At 47.8% G+C, this 19699-nt stretch overlaps 1 protein-coding gene across 1 annotated transcript in view; it reads right to left on the reverse strand.

Annotated features, from left to right (window-relative positions):
- Window positions 1-773: 773 nt before the first annotated feature.
- Window positions 774-19699, reverse strand: part of LOC126540368 (uncharacterized) — a 36810-nt gene continuing 17884 nt past the window's right edge. Inside the window, exons 9-11 of the mRNA XM_050187169.3 lie at window positions 18417-18524; window positions 9646-9704; window positions 774-947 (exon numbers count right to left, since the gene is read on the reverse strand). Coding sequence (XP_050043126.3) covers window positions 845-947; window positions 9646-9704; window positions 18417-18524 — 270 coding nt within the window. The 3' untranslated portion in view covers window positions 774-844. The remainder of the gene's footprint in view (window positions 948-9645; window positions 9705-18416; window positions 18525-19699) is intronic.

Below are 19699 nucleotides of genomic sequence, written 5' to 3' on the forward strand. Positions count from 1 at the left end.
TCTTAGCGCTCTTTCCACTTTGAATGCAATACCGCTTATAACGAAGTCTGTTGCAATAAAATGGCGAGTTGGGCTAGTTGGTTGACGTTCATATTTGAATTTGAATTAGAACTTAGAATTTCTGTGTCCGCGTCTTCGGTTCACTTCATTTCTAACTCAAATATAGCAAAGTCTATTTCGTGCCTCGATGCCACAAAGAGGGCTTGCTCTATCTGTATGGCTTAGCTTCGCAGTACTCTCCTTTACTGTTGACGGACACGTAGCCTAACACTTGCGACAAACAAAAAAACAAACAAACAAGCATACAAACAAACAAAAAAGCGTATAGAAGACAGAAATTGAATTCTGGCATTTTACGTTCCAAAACCACGATCTGATTATGAGGTACGCCGTAGCGTTAGACTCCGGATTAATTTTGACCAGCTAGTCTTTTTAACGTGCACCCAATGCACGGTACACCAGTGGCTTCGCATTTCGCCCACATCGAAATGTGGCCGCTGCGGCTTGGATCGAACGCGCGCCACCTCGTGCTCAGCAGCGCAGCGCCGAAAAAGACTCGGTATACGCGGAGAAGCACGCAAAATACATTAAAAATTGGCATGATCATGGAAGAATTTGATAACACAATTAACTGCGTTACTAAGTATTATATTATACAATTTACTCATAGTGGTGACTTTCAATTATCCCGCGACTTCGTGCATGACAGCCCAACGCCAAAGCCACTACGCCACCCCGGCGGGTAAAAAGAAAAAGAAGACAGGACAACAGAGTGGTTTTAAGAATCATCCCTTTTTTGAGTTTCCTTTTTGTGACAAGTGAGGTAGCACTAGCTCTGCTCTCCTTAGTTCCAGAAGCTGCATTTGTTGCTCGGGTTCATGGGCGAGTCAGTCGGGCACTTGAAGGCGCCCGCGAACTCCGGGAAGTTCATGAGTGGCACGTTCACGCTGCGAAAAAATGTAAACATCCATCGCAGAGATACACCTAACTTGCGCACGTGCGCCAGACTATCCGAGTGTGACTGGTAGTCGTAGATTTTGTGACTTGGACAGGAAAGGGAGACGGATGTACAATCGGACATTCCGCGGGAAACATTTATAGACCTTTTTTTTTATGGGCGCCGCCATGTTGCGTAGGAAGTGGCGCCATCTATAGAAAGCCGGCATGCTGGCTTTGGCGAGCGCTCCGTGTTGTATTTGAGGTGCACGCTCGACGGCACTTTCTAGTGGTAGTTTTCGCGTTAGCCTTGTCTATTTAGTATGACGTGACGTCTTCTGTGTTGGAAACAGTTCTGTGAGACGCAATGCATTTTAAGTCGGTATGGCCGGAGTTCCTGCTGGCGTTGAGGCGGACGGAGCACTGGGCGCGTTGCGTGTGTGCGTGTTTGAGCATGCAATCCTTCTCGGAGAGCAGGTGCGCATTTTTATGAAAATTCGTTTCATGAATGTGACCTTTCTGCAGCACCCTCACTGTAATTCTAAGCTGTAGTTTAGCGGAAACGAGTAGTTACGAGACATAAGACAATCGTACCAGCGTGGGTATTGTTCTGCTGCGGAATAAGTTGCGCTGTTTACTTCGACAAGAGTTGTTATCTGTACATACACTGCGCGACTACAACGTTTGTTGGACGAGCTTTCCGCGCATGAACAATATACTTTCGATTACTAACAACAGCATACCGTACACTGTGAATGCCACTTATTGGGTGGTCGAGCGACCTGCTGCGGACTGCGCGAGCGTCCGAAGCAGTGGTAGATGCTGGGTTACATATCGGTAAGTGCTTTATAGCGCATGGTGCAAGCATGTGGCACGAACACAAGAGGTCTTATTGCGGCGTTAGCCAATGTTCTTTTTGCCTTTGGGTAGAAGAGGATGAAAACCGATTCCTTCTTTTTGTTCGGTCTTGTTCGTCCCGTCCCTCACGATACACTCACCAATTGTCAAGGTAATTCTGTTCTTACAAATAGCCGTCTCATTCTTCTTATGCGTTCCCCTTTGTATATTACTGCTTTACAGGGCCCGAATGCTAATGTCGAAGCACGAAACGTATATGTATCATGCCGGTCTACCAATTGCACTGATCGCTGCGTTGAGCAACGCAATGCCACTGAACATCGTACAGGAGGCTAACGTACACACAGCGTAGTGGTTCTAGGTTTACTAGACTTCAAATGTCCGAGAACGAATCCGGTGTCTGACGCACATGTTATATAAGGAGTGGCGCTTAGATGTTTCGGGGTTGCATTAGGTTGGCCGTACACGATCACTCTTATGTTATACTTCTTAAGCCAAGCGATCAGATAGCGAGATCTTCCAATTCATGCTGGCATTTCACAGACGCCGCTGCTCTTCGTTGCATAAAAACAATCAAGATACAGTCAAAATAGTTCACAAGACACAAACACCACGGTTGGTGATGGACGCTGTTACGTCCCAAAGCGGCAATGCGCATTAATGCGCACTCTTTGGGTGCTTCCCACGAGGCAGCTCGTTCACCAGCGCCCGCAGGTACGGCGACGGGGCCAGACTCCGCTTTTGACGGCCTAACAAAGACCCTCCCTTCGAGGCGACAACAACCGCTACACTCCGTGGAAGCGGTAACGAGCGTGAAGGCCAGTTTCAAGACTGACAAGCTGACAGTCACGGAGCCACTTTTGAGGAAACGACGTGGACTCGTTTCGAGATTGCCTCGTCATTGCTTCGTAGGCAGGTTCGAAGGTTGGACATGAGAGGTGGAGTCCAGCAAGGTGGGGCGACCACGGGTAGGATTTTGCGAACAGTTCTGCCGTTTACGATTGGACGAGACACAGTCATAAGATTCCCTCGCTTAGTTAACAAGGTAAAAGGACTGTTTTAAAAGTGGATAACTTTGGTCATGATGTGTCTGCTGACATGTATGAGCTCTGACACATAGTGATCAGCCGTGTAAGGTGCTCCGACATGGAGTATGCTCCATTATCTTGAGCCAGTTATTAAATATGTAAAATAAACCCGTTTATCATGTCCTTCAAAATCCTGACCTCATCTTCTCACCAACAAGCAACTCTCGGCGATGGCGACGATGGCGGCAAGCTTAATGGGAGGCCCCGGTGTAGCGCAGGTTAGCTGCCATGTTTTAGGCGCTGCGGAAGCGTAAGCAAACGACCCTCTGTATGACGCCCGGGTCCGAACTACTACCCAGACCCGGATCACAGCAGCGTCGCATGTTGCCCCAACAAAAGACATTTCTGCATGCTATAGTTACTGCGGTACTGAAACGTTACACAGTAGTTCTTCAATGACCTGGTGCGAGCTGACATTGCGTAATTTCCTGAAGAACGAGCTGAGACATCTCCAAATAGTTTCGCAGCACACGACGGCAGCGCATACAAACAGCGCCGCGCAGGTTCTGGTCCTGGGCAGTATCGAAAATACATGTATCTTAGGTACTATCTTAGATACCCTTTGGGTATCCTGTATCTGTATCATTATACCTCTGACAAGACGTGTGTCAGTATCTGTATTTCCGATACACGAAAGGATTTATCGTGTATCTTCAGATACAAGATATATCGCAACATCACAGTGCGAAACTATAAACATTGGCTGAACTCCGCTTCTCAAGCTGATACTGCTGCCACGAAGTCATCAGAATAAGACTAAAGGCAGCGACATTCTTTTACCTTTTCGCAATCAGAAATGTCGGCGACGAGGCCATCGACCAACTTACGGCCTACCTCAACAAGCTCTGGCAAGAAGGAAGAGTTCTGGCGGAGTGGAAACACGCCGTCGTCGTAATGATTCAGAAGCCAGGGAAGAAACTCCAAATAGAAAATCTCAGGCCGATATCCCTAACGTCGTGCCTGGGCAAGCTGTACGAGAAAGTGATCACGAAGAGAATCCAGTCGCACTTGGAAAACGAGCGATGGTACCCGGATAGCATGTACGGTTTCAGAGCCAACCTCTCAACGCAGGACGTGCTGCTCCAACTCAAGGAGGAAGTGCTCGAGACGATGCCGAAAACGGGCGAAAACGTCGTCATGGCCCTCGACATAAAGGGGGCCTTCGACAACGTGAGCCACGCGGCCATCATGGAGGGCATCAACAACACCAACTGCGGGAAGAGAGTGCACGATTACGTCAGGGACTTCCTGAACAACAGAACGGCAACGGTGGGGCTGGGCGAGCTGAGAAGCAACGTCTTCCCCACGCCGTGCAAGGGCACACCCCAAGGATCCATCATATCGCCCGTCCTCTTCAACGTGGCAATGATTGGCCTGGCAAGAAAACTTAAGGAGATCCGAGGAATCCAGCACGCGATATACGCCGACGACGTCACGATCTGGGTCACCCAAGGATCCCTCGGAGAGAAGCAAGAAAAACTGCAGGAAGCGGCGACCTGCGTGGAGAACTACACCAGAGAAAGGGGACTGCGATGCTCCACGGAGAAGTCGGAGCTCCTCAGGGTCGGCAAGCACCCAACGCAAGCGACACTGGAGGTGACCCTCGAGGGACACAACATCCCGGAGAAGAACATGATTAGGATCCTGGGCATGTGGCTACAAGGCAGCCGGAAGTGCAGCCACACCATTAGCCTGCTGAGCAAGGCGGCGGAACAGGTGGGCCGCATGATCAATAGGGTATCCCAAAAGAGATACGGAATGAAAGAAGAAGACACTCTCAAGCTAGTCAACAGCCTAATTGTCAGCCGAGTCCCGTACTCCCTGCCGTACCACGTGACGACCAAGGCAGAAAGAGAGCAAGCAGACACCATCCTCAGGAAGGCGTACAAGACGGCTCTGCGTCTACCGACAAACACGTCGAACGAGAAGTTGCTCCAGCTGGGCATCAGCAACACCTTCAGTGAGCTCGCCGAGGCTCTGCTGGGTACGCAAACCGCGAGACTCAGAGGCACCCCTACGGGACGAGCGCTCCTGAGGAGGTTGGGTCGGAATACGAGCGGACTGACAGACAGATACGCGGACGTACCGGACCACCTCAGGAAAACCATTAATGTGGGACCACTGCCGAGAAATATGGATCCCAACCTAAACGAAAACAGGCGAAAAGCTAGGGCCGAATACGTTGAGAGAACGCTAGCCCAGCTAGACAATACAGTATACACGGACGCCGCCGTATATCTACACGGAAGAGAACGCGTGGCCGCGACGGTAGTGGTTAACAAGGAAGGAAACCCGATCACGTATGCCACGGCAAAGGTCGCTGGCACAGCGGAGGCCGAGGAGATTGCCGTAGCGCTGGCGGCAGCGGAAGGTTATAGAACAGGCCGATCTCTCAACATACTGACGGACTCAAAAGAGGTGTGCAGGAACTATACGAGAGGCAGAATCAGCAAAACTGCCCTCAGAATACTCAGCGGAGCCACCTCCGCCGAGAAGGAAAAGCCCAAGCACAAACTAATCTGGATCCCGGGTCACGTAGGCATAGGGGGGAACGAAAGGGCAGACAGCCTAGCTCGAGGCGAAGCGTTCCGAGCTGGGCGGTCGGATGCCCCGGAGACCCACCTACAGGCTTGCGAGGGGGGATACGCAGAGACCCTGAACTTACATAGAGGAACTAGAATTAGATATCCGCCACCACACAAAGACCTCACAAAGGAGGAAGCGACCAGCTGGCGCAGACTACAAACAAACTCCTTCCCCAACTTACACGTGCTCAATAAGATGTTTCCGACACAATACAGGGCCACCTGCCCTTGGTGCGGTGCCAAACCTACACTCTACCACATCACCTGGGAGTGCGAACGCAACAAAGCATTCCACAAACACGAACACCCGAGTGCGGAGCAATGGGAGAGTCGGCTCACCGGCAGCGAGCTCACGGCCCAAAGGGCCCTAGTGCAGCACGCGAGCGATGCAGCACGACTCAGTGGAGCCTTGGAATAGGGGCCCACCCTTGCTGAAGAGGAGTCTCAAGTCGCCAGCGCCAAGAAGATGAAGACGACGGAGACCTCGTAACCGCGGAACTCTTGAAAGACTCAAAAGTTTTCACTCACTCACTCACTCGCCGGAGCCCTCCCGCGAGGGCAGGCGATCAGGTCTGCGCATGCCTATTGGTGGAGCACAGTCACGTGTGTAGTGCTCGCGCCGTCTCGACAAAAACAAGCGCGGGAACGTCTGCGCGTAGCCGACCTTTTGATTCCTAGATTTTTTTTTGTTTTTAGTTGCGTCGGTGCCATGGCACTTGCTCGTGGCCACCGTACTGTGCTACGTACGCCAATGCGTGCGGCGTCTTTCGCGCATGTTCTGATGCCGCTATAGTGTCGTCATCAAAGTTTCTCTTCAGTGGCGCTTTGTCGCGAAGTCTGAAGAATGCAAGAATAGGGTTGATTTGCGTCTAGTGACTATCACACATCAACCTTTCGAAGGATCTCGTGGATTCAAGTTTGACTGTTGTGAATCACAGCGAGGATGCCGCTGCTTGAGGGAGACTTGCGCACAAGGCATGTACATGTTTGTTGTACACGATTGTGTACATGATTGTCGTTCGCAAGCACCAAAACCAAAGTTTTGGGCTAAGTTACATGCGTTAACAGTAATACGTTTACGGACAAGGTATTCGCGCCATCATGCAGAGGTTTCTTATTGGTGTTTTTGTAATTAGATGGCGACCCGCTAGATGGCCGGCTAGCAGAGCAGCGACTCCCATCCATTACAAAAGCGACAAGCAGAAACCGCTGACAGCGCAACGGAATAAGCTTTCATGTTAAGCAGCTAAAGGAACCCCTAAAAATTGTTTCGGAAGAAAAATATCACTTTGAAAAAGAAAGACAAATATTTTGCGATACTAGGAGACATTTAATTCAAATGAAGCAAGGTTGGTCAGAGTTAATGAATTTCCAAGACAACATTTTTGTGCACATGCTTTTGCTGCTACATTATCTAGATCTATATTAAGAAATTTGCGAATGTATCGAAGTATCTTAAAGTACAAATGGAAGGTATGGTGTCGGATACAACAATTGCGGTAGTATCCTGTATCTGTATCTCAAATAGTTGTTGCCCGAATATCTTGCATCGTATCACGATATAGTTGAAGTATCTTTGCCCAGCCCTGGCCGGTTCGAACAAGCCAGAGAGGAGGAGAGACTTGCCGTGCGGCCTTCCCCCTCGCCCGATCAAAATGTCTGTAGAGGTGGGCGAATATTGGACGTTTGGAATACGAATAGACTATTGCACACTAACCATTCGTATTCGTATTCAGAAAGGAACTATCAGTAGTTTCCTATATTCGGAACTAACGAAATATTTAACAACAACAGAATGTTGCAGTCTGCTTACTGTCTTACCAATGCTGAACAAAGTATCGTAAAATATCAAAAGTTAGACAACGACGCCTCAATGCAGAAACAAAATGGGTGATTGAAGCTTCGTCGTCGCTTTCGCGGCGGAGCCTACACGACAATCTGTGATTTTTGTTTATACTCTGTGGTTTAATGCTTTTGGCAGTCTAGTTATATAGTATAGCTTTATCGTTTGCACTATAAACTGTGATGTGTTTCCTGGAACGGTCCCGTTTACATGTTTAGAACAGACAGGTACTTCGACAGTTTCTTCCCCCTTCCCCCTCAACTTCTGATTTTCTTTCTTCAACCATTTATTTAGTGTTTTCGGTATGCTATAGAAACACGGAAGCCATACTGTCTTTAAAATCTTGTTTGAAACGGGGCTCTAAAGTTGTTAAGAGGCTGATCGTGCAGTTTGATTTAATGACAATCAGTGATCTTGTGTTTTAAACTGATCCTTTTAGTTAGCTTTCCTTTTCTTGAACTAGTCAATACAGGCGTGGTACTTAACTATGTAAAAGTCTAAGTTCCTGCTACAAATATATGCGTCTGAATTTGGCTATTCACTACTTAGTGTTCGTATTCGATGCGTTTTACAGGAATGGGATATTCGTCCACCTCTAGTATGTATAAGTAAGAAACATAACTGCCTTGGAACAGCTGATCACCGGCCTTGTTGGCTCGACATAGCGTGTGTCTGGTATTATGTCCGTTTTGTGTGAAGTTGCTTGCCTAAGAACTAGCAGGGTGTCCAAGCTATCATGCAGCGAGATTTAAATATATGCAAATGCCATGTAGTTGGACGGAATCAACGTAATGTTGTTTGCCGTGGCTCGGAGATACTAGGATTATTTTTAACATCCGCGCAATTACATCATTAGTCTTTATTAATTAACCAGTTATCAAATATTACCATTACATGAAAAATGTAAATGAGAAAATTGTAGAGCAACACGAAAAACACCCGACGGACATTAATGTTGCTCGATACGCGCTACGTAAGAACGTTTTTCCGTATGTGAATGGAGCTCGCGAATACAAGCGAAGTGCCGCGATCGGCCAGTCGCCCAGTAACGTCGCATCTATTCGCGGGCTTCTTTCACGCTCGGAAAAATACATATAGCACGTATTGAGCAACACAAAGCTGTGTTGGGAGTTTTTCATGTTGGTCTACAATTTTCTCGTTTCCACTTTTAATCTAATTATAGTAATTGGGAAGTTGAATAATTGATGAAGACTAAATATGTAATAAGGCAGAATGCAAAACAATAATCTATCTTCGAGCGACGGCAAACAATACTACCTTGGCTCTGTCCAGCTACGTGAAATTAGCATATTTTTAAATCTTGGTCTATGATAGCTGGAACGCCCTGTATAAGTCTGGCAGTAAAATCCACTTCATTATGTCACAGAATGCATGTGATTAAACATGTTGCAGTTTTGTGCGAAAGACGAAGCATTGATTGCGAGAGCAAATTAATAGACAACAATATGAAGTAAAGATAGTAGCTTTATAGGCCGTGTAAACATTGCTTACTGCGCACAGGTACTGCGCACAGGCAAACATAAACACATCTCACCCGATGACCGCGTGTACTCGATCGCTGTGAAAACGCTGACCTGAAGAAAAGCGGCAGCACCAGCGAGCGAATTCACCTTCGTGCGGCCTCTCACTTAATGCGGACTAAGCGATGAGAGCACAGCGCACACGAATGTATCAACACTCGGCGCACCTATAGGCTATATGCGCACATCGCAGATCACTTTCAAGATAGGCCCGCGCGTCCACACTCAGCCGCGTCATACGCAGAAACGAGAGACAACAGCGTTTGGCATCGAAGAAAGGTCTTCTTGAGCGCATTAGTGTACCATGTAGATTGTTGTTTAGACTTCACAGCCTTCGAGATCGGCCTACATTTTTGGACAGTACTGCCTCCAGAATCAGCCCATATTTTCCGTCGCCTGGACACAAACTTCCAGTTTCGATTTAGGCACTCGCAGTTTGAACGAACGTGTTTGGGTTTAATTTCGGCTTTTTAGAGCTAATCTCGCGTTATTATTGCTCCTTACATAGCGCTAGCCTAACTTGGTGGGTATTTTTCGTTCCTAGCTTCATTTTGATGCCTTCTTTTGAAAAGAAAGGGGAAGAAGATAAAATAAACATCGCAGCACGCTCGCTTGCTTGTTCTAATAGGCTTGCTTCTTTGTATGCGTTAATGAGTGCGCTAATAACTACGCCCTTATCCATAGTAGTTAGAGTGCGGAGTTGTATGTCAATGACAATGTTAGCGCTATTGACACGTACGCCACCGACACCTTTCTCGGCAGTATCGTGAGGTTGACAGATGTCATCCACGTACCTATCTTGTTGGACCGTCATCATCGCACTTCCATTCATACCAGGACGTTTGCAGCGGCTCTGAAAAAAGAAATTTAAGAAAGGAAAGTGAGAAACACCACTGCAGCGAGTTCATTGCAGGTCTGTCTGTTCGCCAGTTTGTATGTTTGTGGCGTGTCTCGCGCATTCAAAAGCGTTGTAATGAGAACCCATCACAAATTTTGATTATGCACTATAGGCACCGTTCTACTGCCAGATTCTTTAAATATGGTTCAGTAGTAGCGAAGTTGAAAGCAAAGGAAATTTTGGGGATCAATTGAGCAAATAGGCAAGCTATTCCCTCCGCAGCAGACGCTGTCTACCATTGTCTCGACCTGCGCGACATTCCTCTCCTGCCTTCAGCCATATCAACGCCGAGAGCTCACTTGACGTTTACATCGCGAACATCTCACCTGCTTTCCTCCTTCACCCTTCTTGCTGTGCGGTGTATTCGAATAAGTGGTTTCTTCTGCTCTGCATATCTCAGGCATTCCCCGACTTGTTCGCGCTGCCGCTACCCAATTGAGCCATGATTGAGCTTTGCAGGTGCTACGTCTACGAAGCAGGTGATAATGGTCGGTGACGTCAGCTATGCTGACGAGTAGAATGATTCCTCTGCGATGAAGGCGTCGTGCACTTTTCGTTTTGAGTTTGAAGTTTTCGACATGTGCAACTTCGCCATAACTTGGCGACATGATGGTCCTCCTGTGTACCGCACTTTTCTCTTTTCGATGCCCGAACCTGGCTCTACCAGGCGACAACTTTCTGACAACACGGCCAGAGCTACGGAGCCGAAGCACACTTTTTGCGACTACGCGCTTGCATGTAGTTCTCCAATGTAAACTCGTGTAGATTGTATTGTAAAACAAAATATACAAATTATTCTTGCTTTTGTTCACATACATTTCTGTTTTGCAGTAAATAAAAAAAAAAGATTTCTGCGTAAAGAATTTTCGTTTCTTGCTATTTCTTGTTTTGTGCCTTTCTCGTGTCAACATCTTATTTTTATGCTACTGGAAACAAAAATGGCGTCGCTGGCTCGCAGCAAGCATGAGCGATTGCTCGTAAGCTGATCTGAATTCATCTATCAGGGACAAATCACGGCACTGGTGTGTTGCAGAATGTTTCGTTGGCAGTATGCGGTACGGGAAAAGATGATTGTGACTTGCAACTGATACCGGCTGATAACACCAGCGCAAGTGCGTCGGTGGTCGTGATGGGCAGACATCTTGACGCCGGCAACCCGGCTTTCTTCAACGAGTTCGCTAGCTGCTCAAGCACAACTCGGATTACAAGCAGTACGCAAAAGTAACCGCCCATTCCATGGCTTGAGTGATTGGTATTATCGGTTTATCATTGTCGCTTACATAAATCACTTCGGCAAGATTTCGCGTGTGTACTACAAAATTAAATTATGGGGTTTTACGTGCCAAAACCACTTTCTGATTATGAGGCACGCCGTAGTGGAGGACTCCGGAAATTTCGACCACCTGGGGTTCTTTAACGTGCACCTAAATCTAAGTACACGGGTGCTTTCGCATTTCGCCCCCATCGAAATGCGGCCGCCGTGGCCGGGATTCGATCCCGCGACCTCGCGCTCAGCAGCCCAACACCATAGCCACTGAGCAACCACGGCGGGTCGTGTGTACTACAGGACGCGTCAAAGCATACGGGCGAGAGGGCTTCTTGCGCTTTTTTATGCCAGCGTTCAAGTTCAGGGATGCTATCACCTTCGCAAATTTTTGCTTGTAACACTAGACGCGTCGATCTATATCCAGAGCTGGAACGCTAGCGCTGAAGTACCCGCTTTCCAGCGTGCCCGTGGTTTACAATATAAATATTTCATTTAGGGACTTTACTACAGTGTGGTCGACAGCGTTCCCTGGCGTTCCTCCCACTGCACAATATATCAGAGTGCCAGGGATGGTGCTACCCGTGGACGCCGATGTGTCTCCTGCCCGGCACTCGGCATCTCGTGAAAGTTATTGCATCCCCGAAAGTGGTCAAACAAGAACACCGACCACATATACCAGGAAATTCCGGAAATGACTTCCGTCCTTTACGTAGGACTTTTAATTGCGAAGTTCTTGCGTGATGCGTTTTTATATAAAAATATTCTTGCTTCAATACAAGCACTTCCTACGCTTCTTCGATGAACAACATATTCTATCGGTTGCCATATTACATGTAGATGAGTAGCGCGTGGCTAATGATGTAATCAGAGGAGACCTTGTAGCCACGTATTAATGAGAATAGCTGCAGTTGGATCTGGCCTCTGAGATCTCCCCAGCGCAATCTTGGAGTGACGCCCAGGCAGTGCACTCACTTCACCCTCCCCCTGCGGCGCGTGGGCTGGTAGCTGGGCGTGGCCTGCGAGATCGCATTGGCATCGGTGCAATCTCGGATGCCGCGATCCAGCCCAGCCAAGCCAAGCCGGCGCAGCGAAGTTTGTTTGCCTCCTCGACCACACAGCAGTGCGCTGTGTTGCGTGCCCCGTGCTGCTCGATCGCGACTAGCCAAGTCAAAAGCGGACCCGAAGACCATCACAATGAAACATAAGGCACCTGTCTAAAGGCTGTCGCGTCATGTGCGAAGAAGTCGCGTGTTGCACACCCCAGATATTGCTTTGTTGTTTTAACGCGACAGAGTTAAGGAACTCGTGTCGCAGAAAAGCTGGTGCCGTCGGCATCGGCGGCGTTGGCCGTGAGCGATAAATCCCGGGAGGCACTTTATGAATAAAAAACAACTTGCAAGATGAGCTGGGTGGGAATCGAACCAGGGTCTCCGGAGTGTGAGACGGAGACGCTACCACTCAGCCACGAGTACGATGCTTCACAGCGGTACAAAAGCGCCTCTAGTGAATGCGCTGTTGCCTTAGAAACTAGCCGTAGAAAGTTATACTGCGGTATATATCGGTAATTATGAACATGTAACTTACAGAAGTCGCAGTTCCACTAGTAGCGAAGTGCGTTTCCGCTACATTCCTTCTGCGCTTTCCGCACACGCAGAGCCATCTTGCGGCAAACACAGAAGACCCCCTCCTCTCAATGTACGGCGCTGCCCCGACAGGTGGCGCGCCACGCGCACATTGGGGCTGTGCGGGGACCGGTGCGAGGCGCGTCGCGGCCCGGACTCCCTCTCCCCTGACGACGCTTCGCCGTGCTGCTTCACGGGTTGCAGAATCGAGCGTCCTTCCTTTCTTTAGATCACTATCTGTCTATCTCTCTGCCCGTGCCGATCACGACGTTTGGCTGGCGTACATCGTTTCCCCCTCCGAGACACCGAGTTCTTTGGTTCGTTCCGCTTGCTCAGGCGCACGTTTCGTTGCCGCGCCGAACGCTGCGTTGCTCGACGCTCACCGCGTGATTGGTGGGTGAAAAGTCCGATGCGGGGCGCCTCGTAAGTGATCGCTGCGCCGTAGCGCATTGTCTTATACCTCTTGGCGGGTCGACGGGAACTCCATCGCGTTCCACTCATGAAGGCGAAGCTTAAGCGTCCTCCAATTTTTATTCAAACTTCATCGCAAGCATGGCCGTGTAGTTGTTCCACGGGCTAAAAAGCCGCCTTCTTATTTCCATGTTTACATCTGTGCACGCCATTGGGCATATTTTGCAGTAATGACAATGACGAATATAACGAAGTAACAGGTGAAACGAAGTAATGTCGGCTTCCCGTTCAGCTTTGTTATAACGAGGATCGAGTATATGTATACGGAGATACCACATCTTTTCACCCCACCCAGGCAGTCTTATAACCGTATATGCTCGTGTATTGGCCGCAGGTCTTTTTTCCGAGATTTGGGGTGAAAATCGGGGGTGCGCCCATTACGCGAAGAAACAGGCAGAACATATTTTTTTGTCTTGAATATTTTCAGTGGCACTTGCCTTTATTGAAGTAAAGTACTCGCTCGTACTGGCTCTGGATATCCTTGGCTATTCCCGCAGCGCGTCACCTGCCGTCTGGAATAAATGGTGGCACCCCACAGACCACCGACGGCAGAGACTCGGAGGCAGACGCTAAATGTCGGAGCCTGTGGTTTTGGTATCTGGTTACAGTGCCTAGAGTACTTTCTAGACACTGTAACCTGGAGGCGCCGAAAACTCGCCATGGCCGCCTTGTTTTGCCATCGATGAAGAAAAGGAACTTCGTAATTATCGCACTTCACAACAGATAACACTGCCAACCTTCTCAAAAATTAAGGGTGCGGCTTACACACGGGTGAACATTAATATAGTTTTGGAGGGATTTTAATAAGAAATTTCTTGGTGCGGCTTCTCTACGGGTGCAGCCATTACACAAGTATATGCGGTAGAATATAAACGCCGAAAGAGCAGTAACCATTTTGCTACAGAACACCTTCATGAACACGTTCAACCAATTTTTGATATAACAAAAAGGTGTTGCTGTTTTATAAGTTGTTTGTTTTATGGCCGTAGTAGGGCTCGGTTCTTCCAAATATTAAGAAGCGCATGACAAGAACTGGATCATCTGATAGACGTATTACTGCGTGATATACAGGGTGCTTTTTTAAGAAAACGCTGAATATTTAAAAATTGCCCTTCAGTTTCAGTTTATTATTCTTTAAATAAAACGAATGGGTAAGAGACAACATACAGACGAGGATCCCAAAGTGAAACACTGCAACAAGACCCTCGGTTAGTAATAACAATCGAGAGTATGTATAAAGATGAGCAAGCTAAGTAAAAGAAACAAACATATTCGCGAAAAATACCCCATAGAAAAATTAAATTAACGAAAAAGAATTGTATAGGTATAGATATAAAGAAGCTTAAGGGCATCACCAAATGCATGAAAGCATGAATATTTAATGGTGTTGGGTGAACCATTCCACAGTTTTAGAGCAGCGAATGATGATGTCATTTTTCCATAGTTGGAATGAACCATAAGCAGTAGGAAATTAGAGTTACGTGCAAACCTGTATTATTATTGATGAGGTACCTGAAATCAATGAATTGCTTAGAAAGGTGTTTAGTAAGTGATTTATAAAACAATTATTAGATGGTTTGTGCCCTTGGCACATAGCATAATTTTAGTCGTTGTGTTGGATAATCCGGAGGTGGAGATTACTTGCAAAGGAAATAAAAATGCATATTCAACTAAGGAGCAAAATTTCGCAACTTTGTAATTAATTACTTTATGGCACATATTCCAGTTTACGAATAGTATAGCTAATGAGATTCAAGGCGTATCTATTGAAAAAAAATGTCAGAACGATGCCAGTTTCGAGATATTCGTTCCCAAAGTGTACGATGAAATACATGAGATTTCCAGTCACTTTTGCACGTCAATGCAGAAACCGGCGTTTTGTTGCAAAAAGTGGCAGAACAGTGAATTTTTATTTTAAGTTTATAGGCGCATATTTCGCACCTTGTGACATCCTCGGAATTCATTCCAAATGGATATACCTTTACAATTTCACCGGCTACAACTCATAATTTGCGATACATGCTGTAAAGGAATCAGTTAAAATATTAATTAGTATTTGTTGTCAATTAGTTCAATATGCATTTTGCTTTGTCAAGCGAGAGACGCCCGCCGCTTGCAGGAATCCAGCTCAAGGACTACAATTCAGGTACCTGCCACAGGCGATAAAAAGAATCTCGTTTAAACTAATCTATAGTCTATAAAATTTTCAATTTCAATTTATTCACATTATAATACGCGATAATACACGTAAATGAACCGGAACTGAAAGATACAAATGGGGCTTGAAAGCGCTCCGAGGCCCGAGGCTCGAACAACACTATCCCGCACAAGAAACAGTCCTTATATCTTCTACCCGACTTCGTCAAGCCCTGTGCTTATTGTGACAACGTCGTCAAAGCAAACGACGTGATTAGGTATCCACTGCAACCTGTTGTACAGAATTGAGAATAAACGCTTAAATAGCTGAATGCTGTCTGAGGGGCCGCTGCTTAGGTTACTGTTTTTTTCTCTTCAAACTGTTAAGGTTGCTGTATATGCCAGAATTGTTGAGTTGTGAAATCGCTTGAAACATTTATGAGACATTTATTGAACGCACATGGAATGGTGTGACTGCACGGCAAGTAGCAGAGCCTCGCGACATGCGGCGCGTGCGCGTTATGTCGCACGTCGCATGACTGCGTTAAGCTCCATGAGGGCTGTCGATAAAGCGAAATAAAACATGTTTCTAAATGTTTCGTGATTTCTACCAATGACATTGGTTAAGGGTCAAGTGCTGTTATTCCTCTTATTTTACTTTCTCGGTGTAGAAGACTCGTTGATCATGATGTTCAATCGATAGATATATGAACAGAGATAGATAGATAGATAGATAGACAGACAGACAGACAGACAGACAGACAGACAGACAGACAGACAGACAGACAGACAGACAGACAGACAGACAGACAGACAGACAGACAGACAGACAGACAGACAGAAGATAGATAGATAGATAGATAGATAGATAGATAGATAGATAGATAGATAGATAGATAGATAGATAGATAGATAGATAGATAGATAGATACATTGATAGATAGATGTTTTAGCAAAGGCAAAAGAGGAGAGGTTGGCCGGAAGGGCGTGTCTGCAGCCTACTGCTCTTTACTGGGATAAAAGAGAACCGGAGAGAGAGAAACGGAAACGCAGCCTTTCTCTCTGATTATGTCTATGTGGAGCGAACATAGCCGTGTTGGGTGTACGAGAACCAGACAAGTTAGCTCAAGGATCTGAAACGTCAACTGACGCCGTTTGCAGCTTGCGTACACATTAATGGAAACAAAGGGGGGTGAAGTGTGTGTGTGTGTATGTATGTATGTATGTATGTATGTATGTATGTATGTATGTATGTATGTATGTATGTATGTATGTATGTATGTATGTATGTATGTATGTATGTATGTATGTATGTATGTATGTATGTATGTATGCAGACACACAGAAACAGAAATTACCTAGGGTGCTATGTGCAGTATGTTCGAACTGCACAGTGGTGAATTGAGCGGGTAATAAAATATTGAACCCAGAGTACATGCCAACGCCATGGGTAACAACTGCAGTGTTTCTTCTGTAACTACATGTAGCTAATAAATAGCCCGTGGCTCAATAGAAATTTGCATTCTCGAAAACCCATTGCACTGGAATTTCAGAATAAGCAAGAAATGCAGCTAGCCCAGGCATTCTACAGGGTAAGCTGTTATGGGCTGAAACCAATAGCCATTTCGGTTGGCCATGTTGTCTGCCGCCGCCGCTGCCGTTGTCCGTCGCAGCTGTTGCAGGGAATGAGAAAAAAAAATAACGAGTCCCAGACGGCATCAAACCCAAACCCTCCGCACTGTAGCCAGCTGTTCTACCACTGCGCCACGCCAGCGCTTGCTAGCTGCCGCGGAAACATGTCCTATACAGGCCTCCTAGCGTGCAAGGAGTTCCGCGATGTGAGATGCACGCCGCGGAGCGCCGATAAGTGCACACTTTTCACTGTACTTGTATATAATTGCACCAGGTGCCACGCCGTCTAGCAGTTGCATCGTATCGTGCCAATTGTCACGCGATGTGAGATGCGCGCCGCATGGCGTCTATACGTGAAAACTTTGCACTGCAGTTGCGGTGTATTACATCAGGTGTGCCACGTGTATTACATCAGGTCTTTCGTGCCACGAGTTAAGGGATGGGGACGTGGGGGCCGCGTAGTCTCGATACATGTGTTTACTCTTCCGTACACGTTATGGCGCCTCTTAGTAAGGTGTGAACCACTGCTGAAAAAGCGTATTATAGAGCTACGCGCGCAGCTGCAAGTAGAAGACGTCAGGCTCAGCAGACCGCTGTGCAGAGAGAAGTACAAGATCGCCGCCGACGCCAGGCAGACAGTTCAGTTCGTTCTCGTGAAAAGGACGTGAAGAGGCTTTGCCACGATGACCCTCTAGTGCATGCTGCCGAAAATGCAGCCCGAGAGCTTCGCCGCTGTTGGAATCGCACCGCTGGCACGAGTTGTTGGAATCTCGGCGCTGGCACGAATTGTTGGAAACTCAGTGCTGACGCCCGTTATTGCAAATGGGTCGCAAGCCCCAAGGGTAGCGTTGGCCTGGCGGCCTGGGGCACAACTGGAAGCATCCGAAGGTCCCGGCAAAGCATGAGTCGACTGGTAACAGAACAACTTGTTTATTCTAGCATCGCAAAAGAGCGGGCGGTCAGGTCGACCGAAGTGGAGAAACAGGAGAGCACGTAACTCAACGGAAGAAATCGGAGCCTCTCTCTTGGCGTCCGGGGGCAGCTGCTCTTATACTTTCGCAGTTGAGGGCAAGAAGGAAGGCCTCGTGACGAGGCCACGTGACGGCGGGCACGGACACGCTGAGAGACACGTTGAGACGAGTGTAGTGACGCATCCGCCAAACCGGCGCCGGTCGGACCTCCTCGCTTCACACTTGGGGAGCTCCTCTCCCCGGCTGCCGCGCTTTGACAAGCGTGGGCACACACACACACACACGCACACACGAAGACACGTGGCACTGAAACACGCCTGGACGCGCTTGGCGGGGAGGCTTTGCGGGAGCTCCGAACGGGCCAAAATGTCCGCCGCTTTGAACGAAGCCCCGGCGTCCGTTGCATCCGCGCCGGCTATACCGCGCGTCGTAGGCGAAACGTAACACCGCCAAGACCCTCAAGGCACCCGTGCTTACGCGGTGACTGTGCTGTGTGTGCCGCGCATTTTTGCTCCAGCGTGTTTTCAACGAGCCATTTAGCATGAAAATAATATCGCAGAATTCTTACCAATGCGTAGTACACGAAAAACAGCTGATCTGCTGTCACATTGCCGAGTCCTTGGAGCATGTAGTCGACATTCAAGTACTGCTTGCTGAACAACCGCTCCTGAAAGGTCTGCGAGAAGAATAGACGTAAGCAAATCAGAAATATAAAACAACACAAAACTCGTACACAAGCAGACGAAAAATAAGGGCAAGTAAGCAATAATAATAATAATAATAATAATAATAATAATAATAATAATAATAATAATAATAATAATAATAATCACCACCACCACCACCACCATCATCATCATCATAATCATCATCATCATCCTCAGCAAGCCATTTTGCCCTCAGCGTTAGATGAAGCTAAGGGACGGCTGATTTAGCCATTTATTTGTTGCTGTCAGGACGGGGAGTAAGCCGGAAGGACAAATTAGGTCAAAGAGGGGTGTGGGGGGAAGCGTCAATCTGGGCCATGTTGTGACGCAATCAAGGCAAGAGGCGGGAGCCACTGTTTCCGCTGCAGTAGTCGACAGTGTCCGGCGTGCATGTGTACACAGTACGCCTCACGGTAACGTATCGCAAGACGCGCGAGCCTAAACCAGTCTCCTGCCACATAACTTCTCAAAGCTCTAGCTGCCACGAAGGAAAGTCAGGGGAAGCTGGCACACGTGCTTTTATAATTGTTTTCTATATGACGTGACGCACGCTCCAAGCGTCCCAACGTACTATAACTTGCACCAGGAAATGACAGAAGTAAGGTTTCGATGCGAACGCGTCAAATGGCCCATTGAGCGAAAAAATCGGCGTCTGTCGTTTGTAGCAGCGAAGCGGCACCTAAACTCGCATTGCCATTGGCTGCGACGCCACGTCACGTGCTGCGCCTCGACTGAGTAGAGCGGGAAAAACGGAACGCCTACTGGCCGCATTAGCGCACCAGGGTTGTTGCGTGAAGGGAGAGCTCATCGCCGCGACGCTATGTCACCCTCACTCTCGCGCTCGGCGCGAGCGCTCCACGACGGAGAAGAGCTACAGTCTCTTAAATAGCGGGCCTGTGCGCTCTGCTTTATGACGTCATGCTACTTGGACCAAAGTTTCCTCTGTCAAGCCCGGCGTGACGAAAGCGGCGAGGCTAAAGTCACCGCGGCTTACTCGGGAGCATCCCCGTTAGATTCTAATGGCAGTCGGGCAAGGTAGCATGACGTCATGGATCGAAGGGCACATGCCTTGTGCTACCTAAGAGGCGTTGGCAGAGCGGGCGAGAGGGCACACCTGCTGCCTCATTAGCGCGCCAAATGTTGC

The sequence above is a fragment of the Dermacentor andersoni genome, chromosome 2 (assembly GCF_023375885.2).
Source record: "Dermacentor andersoni chromosome 2, qqDerAnde1_hic_scaffold, whole genome shotgun sequence".
NCBI lineage: Eukaryota > Metazoa > Arthropoda > Arachnida > Ixodida > Ixodidae > Dermacentor > Dermacentor andersoni.